Source organism: Vigna unguiculata, chromosome 11 (assembly GCF_004118075.2).
Source record: "Vigna unguiculata cultivar IT97K-499-35 chromosome 11, ASM411807v1, whole genome shotgun sequence".
Taxonomy (NCBI): domain Eukaryota; kingdom Viridiplantae; phylum Streptophyta; class Magnoliopsida; order Fabales; family Fabaceae; genus Vigna; species Vigna unguiculata.
This window is the reverse complement of record NC_040289.1, coordinates 33,847,906-33,869,600: the sequence shown is the minus strand read 5'-3', so window position 1 is coordinate 33,869,600 and position 21,695 is coordinate 33,847,906. Positions and strand designations below refer to the sequence as shown.

The 21,695-nt window shown below is 30.4% G+C and overlaps 1 protein-coding gene across 1 annotated transcript; it reads left to right on the top strand.

Moving 5' to 3' along the window:
• Positions 1-6,499: 6,499 nt before the first annotated feature.
• LOC114168228 (probable 2-carboxy-D-arabinitol-1-phosphatase) lies at positions 6,500-11,112 on the top strand. Its single transcript, XM_028052977.1, has 10 exons — positions 6,500-6,564; positions 6,946-7,426; positions 7,533-7,638; positions 8,359-8,575; positions 8,681-8,799; positions 8,997-9,095; positions 9,423-9,476; positions 9,546-9,644; positions 9,988-10,095; positions 10,460-11,112. Exons 2-10 carry the CDS (start codon positions 7,074-7,076, stop codon positions 10,832-10,834), a joined length of 1,530 nt encoding a protein of 509 aa, XP_027908778.1. The 5' UTR covers positions 6,500-6,564; positions 6,946-7,073; the 3' UTR covers positions 10,835-11,112.
• Positions 11,113-21,695: the final 10,583 nt, after the last annotated feature.

Here is a 21,695-nt window from a genome sequence, read left to right as displayed (position 1 = left end):
AAAAGCAAAATTTTACAAAACACGTATTTCATGAAAAAGAAAATACATGTTTTAAATTCAAATATCATGTGTATATGTAAATTTTGAACACAGTTATAATATAAGATAAAATAAAAATGTTAATAAAAACATATTTTATTCATATAATAAAGATAATTGTTCTTAGATATGAATTAACAAACTTGGATTTGGTTAATGAAAAGATGGGTGGGTGTGAAGAAGTGAGAAAAGACATAGTGGTGGTGGGGTAGACTTCACAACTTATCAAGAGGTATAATAATTATTGAGAAAAATGAAAAAAAAATAAAAAAAAGTATAAAATATAAAATGCTAGCTGTGAAGAATGGCTTCTTTTGAATGTTAGATTGGTGAGTCTTCTCTACATTATCCAAACACCTAATATGAAAGCAACTAGGCACCACACCAACGAAACTAATAAACTACTTAATTCTTGTGATCTTGTAAATGGGTTATCAACATGTTGAAAGAGACTAACACTTTCGTTATTTTTTACTCGCGAACACACAGACGCTATCGTGCCTGTGTATTCGTATTTTTTAAAAGATCAATAACAAATATATGTAAAAAAAAATTAAATAATGATTTAAAACAAAAGAGGAAAATGATTAAAAGAAAAATAAGATATATAAAAAGAAAAATGATTAAAAATAAATTATTTATAAAATAATTAATTTTTAAAATAACTAAGGGTAAAACGGGTATTATGAAATGTGGATAAAAAAAAAAAGAATCCCCTTTATTATTGTTATAGATATCACAAGAATGCACTTTTTCAAGTTAATTAATCATTATTTTTGGTTTTTCAATTATGAACAAATATGGCTACTTTCAAATATAGTATAAGCCTCGATGATTTTGTTATATATGATTATTTCGGTTTTATTTATACTATTTTCTATGCAACTTACATGAAATTAGAATACTTCTTATTTTATTTTATTTATCATTTCACTCTTTTATGTTTGTAACAGTGAAAATATTTATGGGTACCCCATTGTTCATATACTTTTTTTCTATTAAAATAACATTCACATTGATCTTGTAAACCCCTTTTATGTTTTAAAAAAAGTTGGACCAATTTTGGTAAAAGGCCTAAGGGCACTCCATTGCTACCTCCTGAACCCCTTCCATCCACTTATTCCCTAATTTGTCTCATTTTATTGAACAGTTCATCTCTTTACTTCCTCTTCTGAAGCAGAAGTTTAGTTAGGGTTTGAGTGACGTTTTTTTTCCGAGCTAACTGAGTTCATTCTTCTTCCACGTAAGTTGATCCCCACCCTCTATTCCTTTCGTTTACAACTCCTAAGCTCTGGTTCTACCTTAACCCTTGTCATGGTCTCATTTTAGCGCCCTCTTGTTTCTGTTTCAGCTCCTTAAGCTTTCCTGGTCTTGGTGCTCCTCCCACTGCGTGTTTTCTTCTCTTTGGGTTAGCTTTCCGTCAAGGTAAGGGAAGCTAGGATTTAAAGTTTCTTTTTAGTATTGCATATTTTTGTTTTTGGGTTTTGAAGCATGTTTGTGATGCCTTTTGTTGCTGTGATGCGTATAGAACTGATTGGAATGTTATATGGTTTTGAATGCTTGATGTTGCATGTGTGAGCAGGTGAGAAACCTACTAATTTCGTCCAAGCGAGTAGCCCTCGCCTAAGTGAGAGTAGCAGGAACTCACTCCTGGTTTCAGCTTGAGTTGTCGCTTAGGCGGTGAGCTTCAGTTTTGAGCGAGAGTAATCTTGCCTAGGCGAGGAGTTATCGCTTAAGCGAGAACTTGATGTATTGCTTAATGTTTGAGCTGGCTCGCTTGAGCGAGGGAATCTCTTTCACTCGAGCGAGGACTTCTAGTGTGAACGAGAATGGTGCAGGGGTGTGCTTTGGTGCGGTTCTCTTCTCTGTTTTGGTTGTTTATCTCCATGGTTGAATGATTTACATTAAAAGCATGAAGTATGGTGCCCCGTATATTTTGTGATTTAATGAGACTGAGATTTTGCTGTATTTGGTATGAAATGAGTCATGGATTGGTTGGTTGGTTGTTCATTGGCATGAGAATATAATGCTCGAGATTACATGTGTATTTTGTGTGAGAACATGGATGTGGTATGAGTTAGACGTAATTCCATGAGTCTCTCGGTGGGACTTCATGGTGGTGTTGTAGTGTATATAATTAGATAAGTATTCAAGCAATGTTGCATCCTAAAGCTCTAAAGAAATCACTCAGTCTCACATAAAGCAAACTGATTCAAGTGGTGAGAGCAGCAGAGGTCTTAGTCTCTGGCAGGATAATGGCCTTAGATGATCATGGGCTAATCTTATGCGTGGTAGGGTGAAACCCATTGACAATGACTCTGTAGAGCAGTAAAGGCCACCACAAGTTCAAGCATCCAATGAATCCGATTTTATTATATGTATCCAGATAATTGAGTCATAAATTTGCTATCACATTATTGAATGCTTACTATTTTGTCTGTTTATGATCTTTTTTTAACTACTTCCCATAATATGTTCAAAATTTCTTTTTACTCTAGTTTATCCTTTCAATTTTTTTTTTATGTGAGTAAATGTGAAAACCCTTAGTGTCATCACGATGTTGTCCTTGTAATTCTTTCTCTATTAGCAGTTAGCTTATATATTTTTTGCTATGTGCTCTATTAATATTATAATCGTGCCATTTTATTTAGGAAAATTTTTCTATTTAAATGAGATGTGAGGTATCTCGAAACTTAAATTGAGTTATTATCATTTTTAGTATTAAATTTAATGATCATGTCTAAATTATTGATCTTCTCGATTTCTTTCTCTTTATATTATGAATATTTTGAGGAGGAATGATGAAAAAGTTATTCTGTTTTGTGTTATGAATCTGAACCATCGATTCATGGTGTTTGGTGTTTGAGAAAAGCAGAGCATGAAACAGACAAGTAGTGTGCGTGGGTTGTGGTTGGCACTGAAACAAGCAAATTATACCAAAAAATCATAATAGTTTTATGCCAGGATTCAACACAGTCATCGATTGAGTTTGAGTATTATAGCCGCGAATCAGGAGAGTCGGGTATCTTTAAACATGACACCATCCGCCACACAGGTTTTCTACCTAATAATTCGATTCATCTTCGACTTTATTTTCGGAAAAGAAAAAATCCGCATTTTAATAGACTATATGAGATTGTTCGCTGACGATCATTAAATGCAGCTCATCTTTGCCATAAATTGTTTTCTTAATTACTTTTTCAGAAAATATAAAATTTATTATATCATTTATTATAGTTGAGAATAATTACTTAGTATTTTCTTTATTTAAATTCATTTTTAAGAAAATATTTCTATTTCTAAAAATATCTTTCAATTTTAAAAATTAATTATTATATAAAATACTTGAATAAAATAAAATAATAATTTTTTTATAACATATCTCTTATATTTATTATGCATATCATATTTCTCTTATTTTTATAATTTCTATAATTCTCAAAATTTATATATTTTTAATATTTTATATTATAATTATACTACTTTTAACATTTTATTTTATATCATAATTATATATATATATATATACACACATATATATATATATATATATGAAAGATTATGTCATCCTAGAATGTAAAATGTAATCAAATAGAATGAAATCTTGAAATGATATTCAACTAATTTATTGTTACATATGACTATTAAAAACATGTATAATTTTTTTTTGTAAAAAAAATCTCATTATAATTATTAATATAAAAAATGTTATTAGATTTTAAGTATATGTTTACAAAAAATAATTATGAAACAAACAATATCTATAATTTTATCATAATTAGTTTTTACTATAATAAGTAATCAATTAAGTTTAAAAACACATTCACAATATATCGATTGTGTATATTAAAAAAGATAATGATACTTTTAACATCAATAAATCTTTTATTCTCATTTCACATTATCTTTTACTATCTTTCTCTTTTTTTAATATAAATACAAATAACTACAAAACTGTTAAAATTAAGTTTTGCGCTGTGCATCAACCCACACAAGAAGCCTCGTTCGAAGAACTCTCTGCATCCATGGTAGCCACCGCGCACGCACCGTTGCAGGAGCCGACGAGGATGAAAGAATCAAGGACAAAGAAACCGTCCGAAGGTGGTTCTGAGATTTCGGCATGGCTTAGTAAAAGCCGCAAGTTAGAAAAGAAAAGAGCATCACAACAACTCTCAAAGATTTTTGAGGAGCAAGACAAAATTGCAGTATACGAAAGTGATGATAAAGATACAACCCAACACACTGAAAACTTGGCTCTCTATGGCTTTGATGAAACCATGGAAGACGGTTCAGTGGTAGTTCTAACGATTAAAGATCAGCCCATAATTGCTGAGGGTGATGTTAATGAAGAGGCTGACATGCTCGAAAACGTTGAGATTGGAGAACAGAAGCGACGAGACGAGGCTTATAAAGCTACAAAAAAGAAAACTGGTGCATGTGATGATGAGTTCAATGATGAGGAGAAGAAAATGTTGGCACAGTGTGATGATGTTAAGGTATCATCAGATTACTATACGCATGAAGAAATGCTGAAATTTAAGAAGCCCAGGAAGAAGAAATCCTTACGGAAGAAAGATGAGTTGGACATTAATGCCCTTGAAGCTGAAGCTGTGTCTTCAGGGTTGGGTGTTGGTGACCTTGGTTCTCGGAACAATGTGAGGAGACAAGGTGTGAAAGAAGAGCGAGAACGATTGGAGTCTGAGATGAGAAGTAATGCTTACGAGTATGCTTATGCTAAAGCAGAGGAAGCTTCCAAATTGCTGCGTGAGGAAAGAACTCTGAATGTCGAAACAGAGGAAGATGAAACTCCAGGTTTTGTAGGTGATGATGAGGATCTTCGTAAATGCTTAGAGAAAGCAAGAAGATTAGCTCTTGAGAAACATGTTGGACCTGGAAAACTGAAGCAAGAGAAGCGTATGAAGCAATATCAAGAAGAATCGAAGATGAATCTTTGTGGCTTGACACCTATGAGAATTAAGAGGAAAGTTGAGTTATCAAGCTCGGATAATCCAAAAAAGCCTAAATCATAATTCTTTGGTATACTAATATCCCAGTAAGCTTAGAAGTTGGACCCATAATGTTAATCTATTATGTTGCTGATTGGTGAAGATTTGCAACTGAATTAATAGTGTTAATTTCCTTAATAAAACTTGATTTTTTGAAAGATGTATGTTTATAGAAATTTAAGGACCTAGCAATCTCACAACGCCTGTGGTTTAATTTTTCTCCATTCTATGCTGTTCAGAATGTGTGATTCCTTCTATGTAAATAAGAATTTATTTTCAGTACATTAACTCAATTTTGGATTGTGAATTTTAAAAGAAGATAAGTACTCGACGTAATAATTGGTATCAAAGTTAAGGTTATAAGTTTGATTTTTAATAGATAATCATTCAGATAAAATTAATGCGGATTGCACAATTATCCTCAGATATACGTTCTTTCATTACACATTTTGAATATTTATATAACTAAGTGACTATTAAATAACTATTTTTAAATTAAAATGATTATCTTACCATTATTTCTTCTTATAAAGTAATTGCTTATTTAAATTTAACAATACATGTTTTAATTAGTTAATCATAATTTATATTTTTTATATGATGATAATGGAGTAATAAAGAAATTGTAAAATTTACTTAATATTTTGGAGATATAATCTATTTCATTTAAAAATTATTATTCATTTTAATCAATTTTAATACATTTGATATGGTACTTACTATTTTAGTTTTTATCTTTAATTTTCATGCATACATCTTTGAATATATGATAAATACTGAAAATAAAAAAGATATAGTTTAAACGGATCGTCACATGTCATGTATCTTAAATATAATTAGTTAGTATATGTATATCAAACAACTAGTCAGATATAATCTCAAAACAGGATAAATAAGTTATATCTTATTATTTATTAGTATATCTCTTCACATCTTATTGATGAAATAAGCCTCTAAATATAATATTAAAAAGAAAAAAGTATAAAAAGGTGTTGATGAATTTAAATTAAATTTTTAACTTAACCGAAGAGTTTGAGTTTTTAATTTTTAGCAATCATTTTTTGTATAATACTTTATATTGTGAACTAATAAAAACCAGAGTACATATAAATTTTAAATAATTATGTCATATTATAAAATGATCATCATTATGAATACTATTTTAACTTTTTATTTTATTTTGTTTATTATTACATATAATAGGTTAAAATACATATTTAATCTTCGTTTAATTTTATTAACTCAGTCCACTTTTATGAGGTTACAATTTTAGTAAATTTTATTCAATTCAATTATTTTTATTAACGTTTAAACAACGAACGAGACAATGAATAATACATACCAGGTATCAATTTTATTATTTATTTTTAATTTTCTTTTAATTTTTTAAAATTTTAAAAAAATTCATATATCAACTTAGTATAGTATCACACTAGCAATAAAACACTCTACCTTCATCGTCTTCAATCCTTCTCATTTTCGCCTCAAACTGCTTCTCTCGTTCATCACTATTTTGCAGGTTCTTTCCTTCTTCGCCTTTTTTCAATTCGTTGATCAATTAATGTGTAAGTGATGGTTTAGAATTTCAGTTTCTTTGTTATGTGTTTTCTTCCAAATTGTGGCTGCAGAATTTTTTTTTCTGTTCGCCATATAGTGTAATTGCAACATTTGTTTATGTCTATTGCTTTCGTTGATATTTTAATAGTGTTATTTGCAATTTCATCACATAACTAGATCGATTACTGTAAATACAGACAATAGGTGTTTTGTATTTATCGACAGAACTGGAATTGTATGTGATATATGCATATTCTATATTAAATGTAACAATCTTAAAAAATTATACATAGTAAGATTTTTAAGATAGAGGTTTAGTCTTGGAACACGTGTCTTTCCTCAGGCATCTCCCTCCACGCAGAGCGATATAGAAACAACGGCAACCAACCATATTGTTACACAGCATAAAAAATTAAAAAGAAACAGAATCTCAAGTTCCAACCCAATCAGAGTGGCAGCGGATACAGTACGATGTTTTTGGTGGTAAGACCATGTGGTTCTTCCTCTGCGGGTATTCATCGTCTTCACCCAACTCCCACATCGCACCGTAGCAGAAACGTGGTTATTAGATGCTCGCTCAGCAGCGTGCAGGAGAAGAAGGAGAAAGCTGAATTGGATTCGGAGCTGCAGCCTTCGCTGGCATTTCCGCCGATCAGGGCGGCGAAGAGGGTGGTTCTGGTGAGGCACGGGCAAAGCACGTGGAACGCGGAGGGGAGAATCCAAGGAAGCTCTAATTTCTCTGTTCTCACGAAGAAGGGGGAGTCTCAGGCTGAGACCTCACGCCAAATGCTCATCGACGACAACTTCGATGCGTGCTTTGCCAGGTTTCTTCTTCATCATCGTCATTATCATCGTCTTCCATTGATCAATGCAATTGTTGGTTATTATGATTATGACTCTTCGTGACGCTGGATTTTCTTCTTTGTTTAGTCCTTTGGCTCGATCCAAGAAAACTGCTGAAATCATTTGGGGATCGCGCCCGGAACCCATCATTACCGACTCTGATTTGAGGGAAATCGATTTGTACTCCTTTCAAGTATGCCATGCTCCACTCTCACACAATTATCATTTTTTTTCTTTCTGTTTTAGTTCAATTTATACTTAATGTCTGTGTAGCAACTTTTAGAGTCAGTGGTGACCAATTATAAATCATGCTAACTGTGATTGTTAAAGTTATTATTGTAAGAGCTGATATGCATGTCAGTTTCTGATTAGTTAAGAGCATATTCTATTTTCTCTCTTTATGTTCACTGGTAATTGGAAAATGAACATAATTAGAGTGCACTGTGTTGACTTCATGGTCAGATACCTGCGCTCATACATTCTGGTGAATTCATATAGTGAAGAATTCATATAGTGAAGGATTCTCCTTGTGCATGAAAACATGTTGAGCCAACGATACTAGTGTATCCAATAGGCTGAGAAAACCAGTTGTATGAAAAAGTAGAATAACTTAAGAAAACATTTTGCTTTCATTCTTTTGTTTCTTTCACATGTAGTCATAAAACTTGTCACGTGATGTCAAAGATTTATGTACCAAATGCACAAATCTTTGAAAATTGGGAAAAAAAGTAAAAATAAGTCGACAATTTTGTGATTAAGGATGGAAGCATGAAAGTATTTAGAGACCTTGATCCTTGAGAGTCTGTGAGTTACCAAATTAATAAGCCTGTATCTTTTTAAGTACTACAATGGTGTTTGTATTGTACTGAGGTATAGCTTGTGACTTGGTGTGACTGATCTTGTGTTCCTTTAGGGTCTGCTGAAGCATGAGGGGAAAGCAAAATTTGGTTCTGCTTTTCATCAATGGCAGGTTGATGCTGAGAATTTCATCATTGATGGTCATTATCCAGTTAGAGAGTTGTGGGATCGTGCTAGAAGCTGCTGGACTAAAATCTTAGCTCATGATAGCAGGTCTGTTCTTGTGGTTGCTCACAATGCTGTTAATCAGGCTCTTGTTGCCACAGCAATTGGTACCGGTTTCTCCCTCTGAGGAAATTTTGATGATGAAAAGAAAAGATCAAATTTTTGTCAATTTGAATACTATGCTCACTTTTTCTTCCATTCCTAACAATCAGGTCTGGGGTCCGAGTATTTCAGAAAATTACTTCAGAGCAATTGTGGTGTTAGTGTGCTGGACTTCATCCCAAGATCTGAGGGTGGATCTCCGCATATTTGCCTTAACCGGTTAAATCAGGTATATGGCTAATTTACTTGGTACAATGCCACAAAGTTGACCATCTGAGGTTAAATGTGGAATTGGCTTTGTTATCCCCTGGCCATAACTTCAAAGTTGATGTGAATGAAGATTGTGTTATTCCCCTCTTTATCAACAAAAAAAATGTTTTTTATTACAAAAAACTGTTCTACAAACAGAGTTGAACTTTAATGCAGACCCCTGGTTCACCTATTGCTGGTGGGAAATCTGGAGGTCGAGAGACAAGTAAGAGGATCATACTTGTTTGTAATGGATCAACACAAGGAAATACAGAGGTATGAAACAATGGCCAAAATGAATTTGATAAATTTCTAAAAATTGAGTCTTTATTTAACTTTCACCTAAAAAGCTTCATGTGGGATATAAAACCATTTTCATTTTAATAAAATCTTCATATGATGGCAGTGATGCCTATCATGAGCTTATTTGTGAATATTTCACCCAAAAAGCTTAAGGTTTTGGAGTAGTTGGTTCATCTTTCAGGTTTTCATATAGTCAACAACCATGTGGTTTAGGGTTTAGGATAATTGATTGATCTGGTCTATGATCCCAAATGCATTTCTTCACATCCAGGTTCTAAACAAACTACCTTGTGTTAACAGAATGGTTTTCCTTTCGGTGGTGATCAACCATTGAACATGCTTGGTGTCATACAGGTATTACATCCAATCATGAGAAATAGGTGGGGTAAAGTTATTTCATCTGACCTTTTGCATGTATAACAGTCCCAGAAATCTGCAGAGCTACTACTTGATTTGAAAGTGAGTTCCATAATTAGCAGTTCTAACAAAGCCAGTGTTGGGACAGCCTCGGTAATCTCCCAGGTAGCCTCACTTTTGGTAATTTGTAGTTAGCTCTTATGTCAAATTCCTATTTCCCAGTTTAATATATACTTGCATCTACTGCTACACTGATTCTGGTTTAATACACACACCGCCTATTGAATTGTGTTAAAAAGTTAATTTTAAGTTTAACTCAATCCCACAAAACCAGTTTGTGAGATGAGGTTTGTACCTACTTATATATTGTAAATTGGTTTTATCTCTAGTCGTTATCTCTAACTAACGTGAGACTTCCAACAAATTGTATGTTTGAACTGGAGAGTTTTGGTTTCTTTCTCTATTTATATTTGTTCTCCTCTAATTAAATTGTTAGATTTAAATTTAGGTACAAGAAGCTGCAGATTGCTTGGGTGCTGACTGTGTGCCTCGATATGTTGAGATGAAGCAGATTGGGAACCTTGATGTTGAAACTATCTTCAAGCAATCTGAAATGGCAAGTAATGTTTGAATGTGGATCAATCATTTGTCCACATTTTTCTTTCTCTGAAATGGATACTGGTTAATGTAGTATTTTCTGTATCTTTACAAAGGAATTGTCACAAAAACTTGCTAAATACAAATTGAAGATATAGATAAAAAGCTTCATGACAAACAATATTGAGAAAAGTAGAAGGAAATTGTGACCATCTCAATGTACCAAGAAATTCAACTAGAAAAAGGTTTTGCCAAGTGTTTGGTACTGATAGCTGCTTGTAATTTCAATATCCATCTTTCTAGTCTTAAACAACAAGGATAGGTTAACAGTTTATGTGTGCATTATCAGTATGTTCTGTCTAATTTTCATTTATTCACTGCAGGATATATCAAACTTTCCGCCATTTCAACCTGGTTGGTTAAATAGAGTTGATGATGGATTGAGAACAAGATTATGGAATCAATCTGGAAAAGTGTGGCAATCTTTGTTGGATGAAATATCTGATGAATCTAAGCCAGAAGAAGTTATAGTGGCAGTTGGTCACCCTGCAATCCACATAGCACTAATGGGGCACTGTCTTAATTTGAGCAAAGAATGGTTGGGATCATTTCATCTTGATGCAGGGAGCGTTAGTGTTCTTGATTTCCCTGATGGAGCTAAGGGAAAAGGTGTCATCAGATGCATAAATTATACTGCACATTTGGGGAGATGGTCCATACCCATCACAAGATCAACAGAAGATGGTGAAGAGTTTTAAGTCTAAACATGTGATTCCAAAATGGAATTGAAACAACACCCAACTCTGAATTGTAGAGTTTCAGAAGTTCAACATGGTGAAGATGGTTGAAATTTCAAGGCATGATGACTGTAAAAATGAAATCTTATAAGCTATTTCACCTATAAGATCACTTCAAGGTATAGATATTGCTTGATGTGATATGTACAGTTCATAACACCAATCATCCAAGATTACTGTTAATTGTGCTGGATTTTTCTTTTCAAATAGCAATTTAGAATATAGACTATTTGGTGATTGGTGACTATTTTTCTGTCTAGAAACAAATCAAAGAACTGTGCTCGCTGTTAGCAAATAATGGCACAGGAAGAAATTGGCACAATTCAAAAGATACAGTAAAAAATGCTACGATTCTGAAGAAACTAGTTACTGAAGAGGCATTCATGGAACAAAAGTTGTTCTGTCTAGTATTTTTCATTCTCCTTTCTTTTACGGATAACTAGTAAGAGAAACCGTGTTCTATATTTCCTTTTAATATAATGAATCCAGAGAAATGTGAAAGGGAAAACAAGTTTCTTAATTTAAATACTTTTAGATCCAACTATCAAGGTTGTGTTTAAATTTCCATTGAACCAATTTTCCAATTCTCGTTTAACAATGCTTGTGTGTTTGTATATACATGTAAAGTAAAATTTACCTGAAATTTCACTTGACTTCCAACATTGAGTTCTTTTTTTTTCTTCTTAACTTCAACTAAATTTAATTTCCTAACTTAAACCTAAACAAACACTAAAAAATTGTGTGTTATGAATTTAAATTAATTTTAGGAATAAACGCAATAGAGAAACAAAAACATTTCAAACCCAAACACCACTTATAACTAAAGAAAAGTAATCTAAATCAGGAAGAAAAGAACAAATATATTGAAAATTCAAATATAAATTTAAGTAGCAATAAATAAAAAATGAAAAACTCGATTATCATATAAGAAAAAAATTCATAAATTTATTATATTAAATATTGAAATGGTATTAATCTTTCATATAAATTAGGCTCATATTTTGTGTTTTGTGAAAGTTTTATTTGTCTTTGTCATATTCTATGAATCTCTTTCTTTTTGCATATGACATCATCATTATCTTTGGCACCATCTACTAATTTGAAAGTCATATTTCAACTCAAACGTTTTTGAGATATCTCCAATAATCAACGAATGACAATTTCCTCAAAAGATCTCTCTCTATATATATATATATATAAAATAAACTAACATAATTCTTAACAAACTCTAATAAGCTTATAAATTAGTTTCTCTTCCTTAAATAACTACAAAAGAAAAATTCACTCAAGCTATTTATATTATAACTGACATTTCTTGTTAACATGATATATCCAAAATTATGTACATACTAAAGATAATTATATTCGAATATTTCATTTCTTAAATGGTTTCAACCAACCTTATTTGATACATTACAAAGGAAAAGTTTTAATGGTTAGAGAATAATATAAAAAAATCATAGTACATGTATTAAAACGTGAGAATAATAACGTTAGGCGATATTTAACTATCACTCATTGTCCAATAATAAGGTGAATAGTGTCAGAAACAGTGGTAATTGGGTATAGTTTTAAATAATATAGTTGAGTATTAATGTATTATTCCTCTGTTTCTCTATCTGCATAAATTTGTAAAATCTGTCATAGCAAAATCTGTATAATTCTGCAATGAGATGGCGAACTTTTAGACTTAAGAAGATTGAATTTTTTTTTTCTTCAATGAAACAAAGTAGTAATTTAAATATATTTTCTTCTTCGATCTTTCGAAATCTTTCAAAAATAAAATAATAAAAAAATTCTAAACACGAAGCAACCAATACATCAAATTGATGAACCCTAATAATATTATCATATACTTCTACTTTTACTTTTAGTTACCAAAAGTAAAGAAGCTCCAAACTTCAAAAACAAATAATATCTAAATTGAGTAATTCACTTAATAATATTATCTTAACAAGATAATACAAATTGAACATAAAGAAGCATTTTTAGTCACCAAAATTCTTCAATGGATGCCATTGTTTATTCATTTTTAATTGGAAGAGATCTAGAATTTCACAAATTCAAAACTCTCTGTGATTGTTGTTTAAACTTGTTCAATGATTGAGTATATCATTTGATCCGTCCCATCACACGGAACTAGTTGTTGATTTTGCCGACACTGTCAGATATGATATTTTGATTATCTTTTATGATCAAAGAAGGTTTTGAGAAAGAAAAAAAAGAAAAGAAAAGGGTATGCAGAATTTTAAGTGTCACTTTCATTCATCAATCAAGTTAATTAAAGTTGTTGTTAATGAGAAAATGAACCCTTAACCAAACTTCCAAAAAGCAACACAAAATCCCATGTAAAAGAAGATTTTTTTATTCTTAACTGTCGTTGCAACAAAGATTCATTGATTACTTTGAGGTGCCTTATTTGCAGTTTTTTACTCATCTCTGGTTATATTGACGTAGGACTGTTTATTTCTATTTAAATATTGATGCTTTATTACTATTTATTTCTCTCCTCGCATTTTACTCTTAAAAATGTTAATCTCAATTTTTACTAATTCATTAATTTTTTAGTAGAATGAAAAAAATTTAAATGTTTTAAAATTATTCAAAACAATGTTATTTCTTTTACTAATTTTTTTATAACATTGGTAAATCTTAAAAAGAGTGGTACTAAAATGAATTTATAAAGTGAAAGTAAATCCAAGTGGTGAAGTCATGAGACATAAAACCATACCCGTGGCCATTGGATTCTTGTTGCGGAATGCTAGAATCAATTATGGTGAAGTGTATGCACCAATGGCAAGGATTGAAACCATTCAATTGGTAGTAGTAATTGCAACAAATGCTAATTGATCCTTAAACTAGTTTGATATGAAGTTTACAGTCCTTAATGTCCCTCTCAAAGAGGAAGTTTATGCCCAATAACCACAAAGTTTTGAGTGTAAGGATCAAGAACACAAAGTATATAGGCTAAAAAAGTCTTGTACAAGCTTAAAGAAACACAAAGGGCTTCGAATATAAGAATTGACAGTTTTCTAAACAAGTTTGATTTGAAAAGTGAATATATGAGCATGGTGTCCATGTAAAGAGTTGATAGAACAACAAGAAAACTGAAAAGGTTTTGATATTTCTGTATGTTGATGATTATTTGATCACTAGTAGTAGTGAAGATTTGACATACATTGCAAACCCAAATTGTTTAAAGAATTTGAGATGAATGGCCTAGGAAACTTGAGTTATTTTTTAGGAATTGAATTCAGAATGACACGATTTGGAATGGTCATGCACCAATCCAAATACACTTATGAGTTGTTGTTGAAGTTCAACATGCAACAGAACAATTCTGCAAGCACATTAGCCGAGGTTGGATTAAAGCTGAAAAAAAAAACTGATGAAGAAAGAGTAGATCCTACACTGTATTGGAGGATTTGGGAAGTCTGAGATACCTTATGCAATACAAGACTTGATCTCAATTTCCATGTTGGATTGATTAGTAAATACATGAAGGATCCTAAGGTGTCACGTTTACTTGTTGCAAAAAGGATATTGAGGTATCTACAAAGCACTATTAATTTCAGGATTTTGGTGCCAAGGAGATCAATTGATGAATTGGTTGAAGTAATGGGGTATTTTTATTCTAACTAGTGTGGTGATAAGAATGACAAGAAAAGCACAACAAGTTACATTTTCTTCTTTGGATAAGCACCAATCTCATGGAGCTCTACAAATGAATCAGTGGTAGCATTATCTTCCTATGAAGTTGAATATATAACTATATGTAAAGTAGCTCGACACATCCTAGTTAGATTCTTTGATGAGAAAGTTAAATGGAAAACAACCTTAAAGAATAAAGTTTCTTGTAGATAACAAATCAACTATAAATCTTGCTAAATCTAGCTTCTCATGGTAGACCAAACACATAGAAATGAGATTCCACTTCATTTGGGGACAAATCAACAATGAAAAATTGGAGATTGATCACTGCATATCAAAGATGCAGATTGTCGATATATTGACAAAGTCTCTAAAGTGTAAAAGGTTTAGAAATCTAAGAGAATTAATTAGAATTGTAGATATTATACATTTTTAACTTGAGGAAGAGTGTTAGTGTATAATCAAATCAAAGAGTTAGTTAATTTTATTTTTAAAATTGTTCCTATACTATGCTATATGTACACTCTTTTCATACAGAAATAACAACATCACTATGATTTTTTTTTATTATTTATGATACTATCCTCACTTTGTTAATAAATCCATGGATCCATAAAATTTATAAGAATTAAAATTCTTGATGGTAGTACGTGAAAAAAAAAATATATAGATGATCCTAATTGTAAAACGATAATACTTAAGCACTGAAATGTATAATTAAATCTAAACTATGTTTCAAAAATTAAAACTAATAACACTGTGTTTTATAACCCAAAATATTTTATTTATATATATATATATATATATATATATTATGTTTAAAAAATTGTAATTATTTTAACTTATGCACTATTTAAAAAATATAATTAAAAAATCAGTACAAGATCCACAGTTCTGGGCCATTGACTTTGTACTTGCACATGATTTTTATACAATAGATAAAATATTTCAACAAAAGAAAATAAAATTGCCAAAAATAGTCATTTATTTCACTTGCTGGTTGGTTTGTTGTCGTTATCGCCAAAACCAATCGCTGTAACATAATTAGAATAAGAATAAAGTCAATTGTCTATTATTCTAAATAAAGGAATCACATAACCAAACCAAAATCAGTTAAATTCAATTTGTAAGAAAGCTCTCATTTTTTTATTAGTTTACAATCAATTCATTTTTTTTCTTTAAAATCCTTTTTTTTACCATTATGATGTTTTCTTTAACAAATTTAAAAGGTATCTTCCACTTATAATAATGATATTATCACAATTACATATGGTGTATCACTTTAAATTTTTGTGAACTCATTTTAAACAAAATAAACTAAAATTAATGACATTTAAAATAGTAAGATTAAGTTAAAAAGATAAACAAAAAAAAGTTATGAAGTTCTTTTTTTTTAATTTTATTTCACATGTTTGCAACATTCTTGAGACAAACTTGTAACCGAAGAAAATGATGAACAAAACTTTTGTTTAATGTAACACAGACATTACATCAGCATATACACAAATGCATTTAAAATGTTTTTGATGTACCCTTCTAATAATTCTCCCAATTTAACAAAAACATTAATCAAAGATTGCTCATTTAATTTTTTTAAAGGGTGGTTTTAGTTAAACATTCACCTATATCATTGAATGCCATATTTAAAGAACTGTACTCTAAAGTCCATTGGGTTTAAGACATTATAATAATCTGTGACTTATCAAACCCAACATTAGACTATTCACTGTATTATTGTACAATTCAGGAAACAGATGGGTTTTACAAGACAGCTACTTCAAGATATGTTACAATAAATGTTTTTAATGATAAAAATATTTATAAGTAGGAGGGTTTATTTTTATATCAATATATCATAAAATTAAGGTGATGATTATACTCTATTTACATATTATAATTTAATTTGAATTATTTAATGTGATATTTAATTATGTATGTGAGTAAAACACATTTTACTTTCAAATCTATTATAATTATTTATAAGATTAAATAAGTTTTACATTTTTAAATTATTTATAATAATTTAAAGACAAAAAATATATTTAACCTTTATTTTTATATATAGTATTTAATATATATGAGAATGTGTGCACTTTTTGTATTAAAGTATTGACATTTTTGGAGAAGTGCAATAAAAGTAAAACCTTTTTCATGTTTATTAGAAATGATCCATATATGAGTATTAATTCATAAGTAAAAATGAAATTTCTTTACCTTTAAAGGTCAACTTATTAAAAAAGTTATATAATAATTGACTATAAGTATACCATTTTAAAAGAAGTTGGATAATAACTATACATATTTTCATGATCATTTATTTATTTATCAAAAAGATATAATTTTTTTCAGAAATCTTATTCTTGGAGTATTTTCATTTTAAAGTAATTTGAATTTCTCGCAACAAATGGCTTCACTTACTTATCATTTCAATCTATCTTGATAGAAACACAACCAAACTTTTTATTAATATATTAAGCAAAGATTAACTAAAACTGTGGTGGTTTTGAAACATGTAAAAATTTCTCTGGTCAAGATCACAAAAGACAAACATAAATTTCTCTGAAATTGGTTATATGAAGGGTTGTAAAAATGAAAATAAAAAACAGAAACATAAAAATTGCTGTGTACTCCTTGGCTAACAGTGATTTTGCAGAATGTGTTAAATAATGGAGAGAACATGTTGGCTAGGGCAAGGAGAGTTTGCCTAGTCCATAGCCTCATCATTCTTATCGGTTTCAAATTGTTTGTCTGCATAATTCAGTTTCTGCATAATATTAATATTCCTTTTGGAAGAAAAAAGAAAGTGCAACACAGTTTTGATTTTGAAGTTTGAATTGCCCTTGGGAAGGAACCAAAGAAAAAGTGGGGGAAAAAGGTTAAGGCTGGCCCAATTGATTTATTAATTACCAATATTCCCGCAGATAGGTAACAGCTTCCTTCAAGTTTCATCAACAACTTAGGATAAAGTCTAAGATCTATTGGTACCAAGTCTGCATTATTATGTGTCAAAAGAAATTCAAATTCCAGTTTGCCAGGAAAAGGTGTTTGATTGAAGAAAAATTTCTCAGTATTACATTAGGCCAAGGCACAATACTTTCCTTTTCAGTTGAATTCTATTCTTTCACTCACTTTTAAGGAAGAAACTTATTCTCGAAGAAGAGATGGTTGAGAATCTAAGTATGAGTCTAAATTACACATCAGATAAAAATAAAAAGTGTTGAACAACATATAAAGAAGAATACTCATAAATTCATTGTCTCGAGTTTGTCAGAACAATGATTTGAAGATAAATTTCCCGGTATTACGTAAGGACAAGGCACAATAATTTCCTTTTCAGTTGGATTCTATTCTTTCTCTCTTATGGAAAGAGACGGTTGAGAATCCAAGTATGAGTCTAAGTCACACATTAGATAAAAATAAGAAAGTTTAGCGACATATAAAGATGAAGACTCATAAACCCATTATCTTAAGATTTTGGGTTGAAAGCGGTGTCAATTCTTTAAGTGGGTTGACCTCAGATCTCATTGTTTTATCGCGTGAATTCTTCCCTCAAAACTGTCACCAATGGTCACCCTCACACTTATATGTATCATCATAATCATGACCCTTTGGAATCTTAATCTAACTACTCTTTAGCATGAAAAGGGGAAGAAGAAAACAGTGAGGTTACTCTAGAAAAAGAGTAGAGTTTATGGGGTCACATTACTAATTATTGTTTTACAAAGACACATGGATTATAATTGGTTAATCATAACACATCGATTTGATTCATCAGTCCCTACCATGGATCTGTAGTCTCTGTTACAATTACCAGCTAGCTGCTACAATCAACTTTTCAAAAGCTAATTAGATGGGATAGGATAAGTTAGCTATGTGGCTTTCTAGTTCTAAGCAAACAAAAAGGCTCAAGGAATTTCAAGGTTTCTAAATTCTAAGTGGAGACTCAATACAAGTATGCACCTTTTCTCAGGTAGCTTTATACACAAGCTGGAATATAATATAATAATACAATTTTCTTATTTCATTTATGGGTTTACTTGTTTTTGTTTTCATAGTGCAAGTTGTAGCTAGCTAATATTTTGGTGAGAGAAACATATGGTTTGTGAGGAATCTGGTTATTCCACTTTGTTAGGGAAAAGTTCAAAATGTAGATGAAAAGAAAAAGAAAAGTTAGCATGCCTTCTTTATAAACCAGGAAACTCACAAGAAGCATGCATTCTATTCACCTTTTTGTTGTTTCTCTTTTCCCTTCTTAAATAACAACTAAAATTCTTGCTTCTATGAACCCCAAACCTCCTCACAGAATTATGCATATATAGTTGCAATTCTACTTGTTAATGTGTTAGAGAAAGATTTCATTTGAAAAATACTTTGTTAAGAGGGACTATATCTACTTTTTGTGAACTTGGGGTGTACCTTGTCAAAATTCAGAAACTAGCCTTTCTAGTCATTGAAAATCATCTAAGAAGTTGATTTAATTGAATATATTGAACGCATAAAACTAAATATTAATGAATAATCTGATTAAAACAGAGTAACATATGATATGACAGACTCAATAAAAAATAAATTTTATTAGAGCAGATTTCGTAATATTTTCATATCACTTAAAGAGCTTAACTTTTACGTCTATCTCAATCTCATAATTGATTTGTAAAATGAGATTTGCATCCAGTTATATACTAAGAAATCGTCTTATTTTTAATTGATCTGAGATTTCCAACAGATATGTTACATCTTATTTAGTTTTAAACTTAAAATTGGTGATTTAAAAAAAGTGGTCTAGTTGTCCACAGAGGAATACCCTTAATGCACACCAATAAATTAGCTGCAATTAAGCTCAATATTTAACCCCTCTTTGAAAAATTTGGCATGACACTTTATAGTGTGATAAGTAGATGCAGTTGCACACAAAGAATCCTTACGTTTAGCATAAGCAAGTTTGAATGTTCGATTCATAATGAGGAAGGCAGAACATGCCCCTAGCAGGACCAGAGTTTTTGGGGTCCATGGCCCAAAACAACATGCCCTTACACTTGTACCTCAACTAGAGAAAGTAATGATGCCCCTTATGCGCTGTTTCATATTGTTTGTGACAGATTCCATCATCCCCTTAATTCATTTCTCTCTTACCTCTTCACACTTGCAACAATAATTCAACCATAACCTAACACACACACACGCACAACACCTATATGAAAAATCTTCTTCTCTTATTTATTCGAAACATAGAAATACAACATCAATAAAACATGAGTTCAACTCAGACATAAAGAATTGACACTATTTTCGATTTAAAACATTAAGACAATGAGTTTATGGATCTGACGTTCAATTTTATAGACTTTGATTTTCCAAAACATTACTTTATGTTTGGTTTGAGAAAACTTCCCAAAAGTGTAGCGTGAGGGGATAGAAACTGGATGATCAGTTATGCTTTAATACTTCATGTGCTTGTGTTCATTCAAGTGTTCTTCTTTCCCAACCGCGACCACATGATGCTTTGTATTGTTCTGATGTAACGATTAGATCATAATGCTGATTAAGATAGTAACAAACTCCTTTAATTTGACAGTGAATGCTTTAACCTGAAGTTAATTACTCAGAAAGTTATTAGTCCATAACTCCTTCATGCATGGCTTCTTAAATATTTCTCATTGATGATGAGTTCAAAACCCAGATTTATTTTGTGGGACCAACATTCACTATTGCATATTCATGGCAACCCCACTTCACCACTATTGCAAGAAAGAGATATGGAGTTTTTAGTAGCAGAAAGAAAGAAAAAACAATCACACATTTATCCCATCAAACTTTTGCTCCAATGCTTTCCTCAGAAAACTTCAATTTAACAAGTTCCATTGTTTTGTTCGAGATTTTTTTCTGTTTCAAAATGCACTGTTTTAGATATATTGTAACTTTTTTAATAGATTTTAAAACATTAAAATGAATATAAACCAACTTATTTTAAGATTATTTAACCATTTATATAAAAGTAAAATAATTTTAATAAAAATTAACTTTTATATTTTTAAGAAAAAATGAAAGTAAATAGTTACGAGAATAATGTCAGAGATGGTAGTAAAAAAAATGGTGCCACAATATCAGTATCCTTATTTTAATGACATAACAGTAAAAAAAAAAACATCTTACAAACCAAATCCAAATTCCTATTTAACATACTAAAACATGTTTTTTTTTCATTGAGTTATGTCTTTTTTATTTGATGTGGCAAGTGTTAACCAATATTGATTAAAGAATTAAAAAAATTATTGGGTATTTGGAAGAGTTCAGATATATTTATTAAATGGAATTAACAACGCACTGGAGCTAAAACTCAACATATAACATTTGACAAAGGAAACTTCCCAAAAAATAAAAAATAACAAAAACCACTGCTGTCATCTCACGTTATTTCTCTGCTAAATATATGAGTATAATGATTAATTACACATGATAAAAATAACTGATTTTTTTAAATAAACATTCTTATAAAAAAGAATTAGTGTATTAAAGTTAATTCTTTTAATCTTTTCATCATTAATAGATATTAAATTCAAAAAACGAGTCTTAATTAAATGATTAATGCAAAGATTAAATTTAAATTGGATTTTACAAAATTATTGAAGTTAACTTGTAGTGTGATTATTAATTACAAAATGAATGGAACAAAAGACGGGTGAGAAAGGGAAACAAAGGAGATTCCTCTGTTTTTTTTATTAAGCTTATTCATTCTCATTTATGTCACTTTGTTGTTTTCCATCTTCACCACTCATACCTGATGAGGCTAATAAATTGTTCATAACATATTTTATTTAATTGCCGTTATTAATGATCATCAAACCCAAGATATGAACAGTAAACATAAAACAAAAAATAAAAAAAACTGGTGTTGGATTGAAATATGTATTACATATAGAACTTTTTCTTCTCTCATCCTTCTTTTTTTCGTAAGAAAATGATATTTTGAATATTAAATTTTGACAATTTTTTTATAATATAAAATGTTATTTTTTAAATAATTTTAAAATATTAAAATAAAAAAATAATGCATAAAATAATGCATAAAATTATAAAAAAAAAATTGTCAAAATTTGTATAAAAAAATCATTTTCCTTTCTTTTAAATTGCAGTTTCAACTACTGGCAACTCAGATTAAAAAAGAACACGA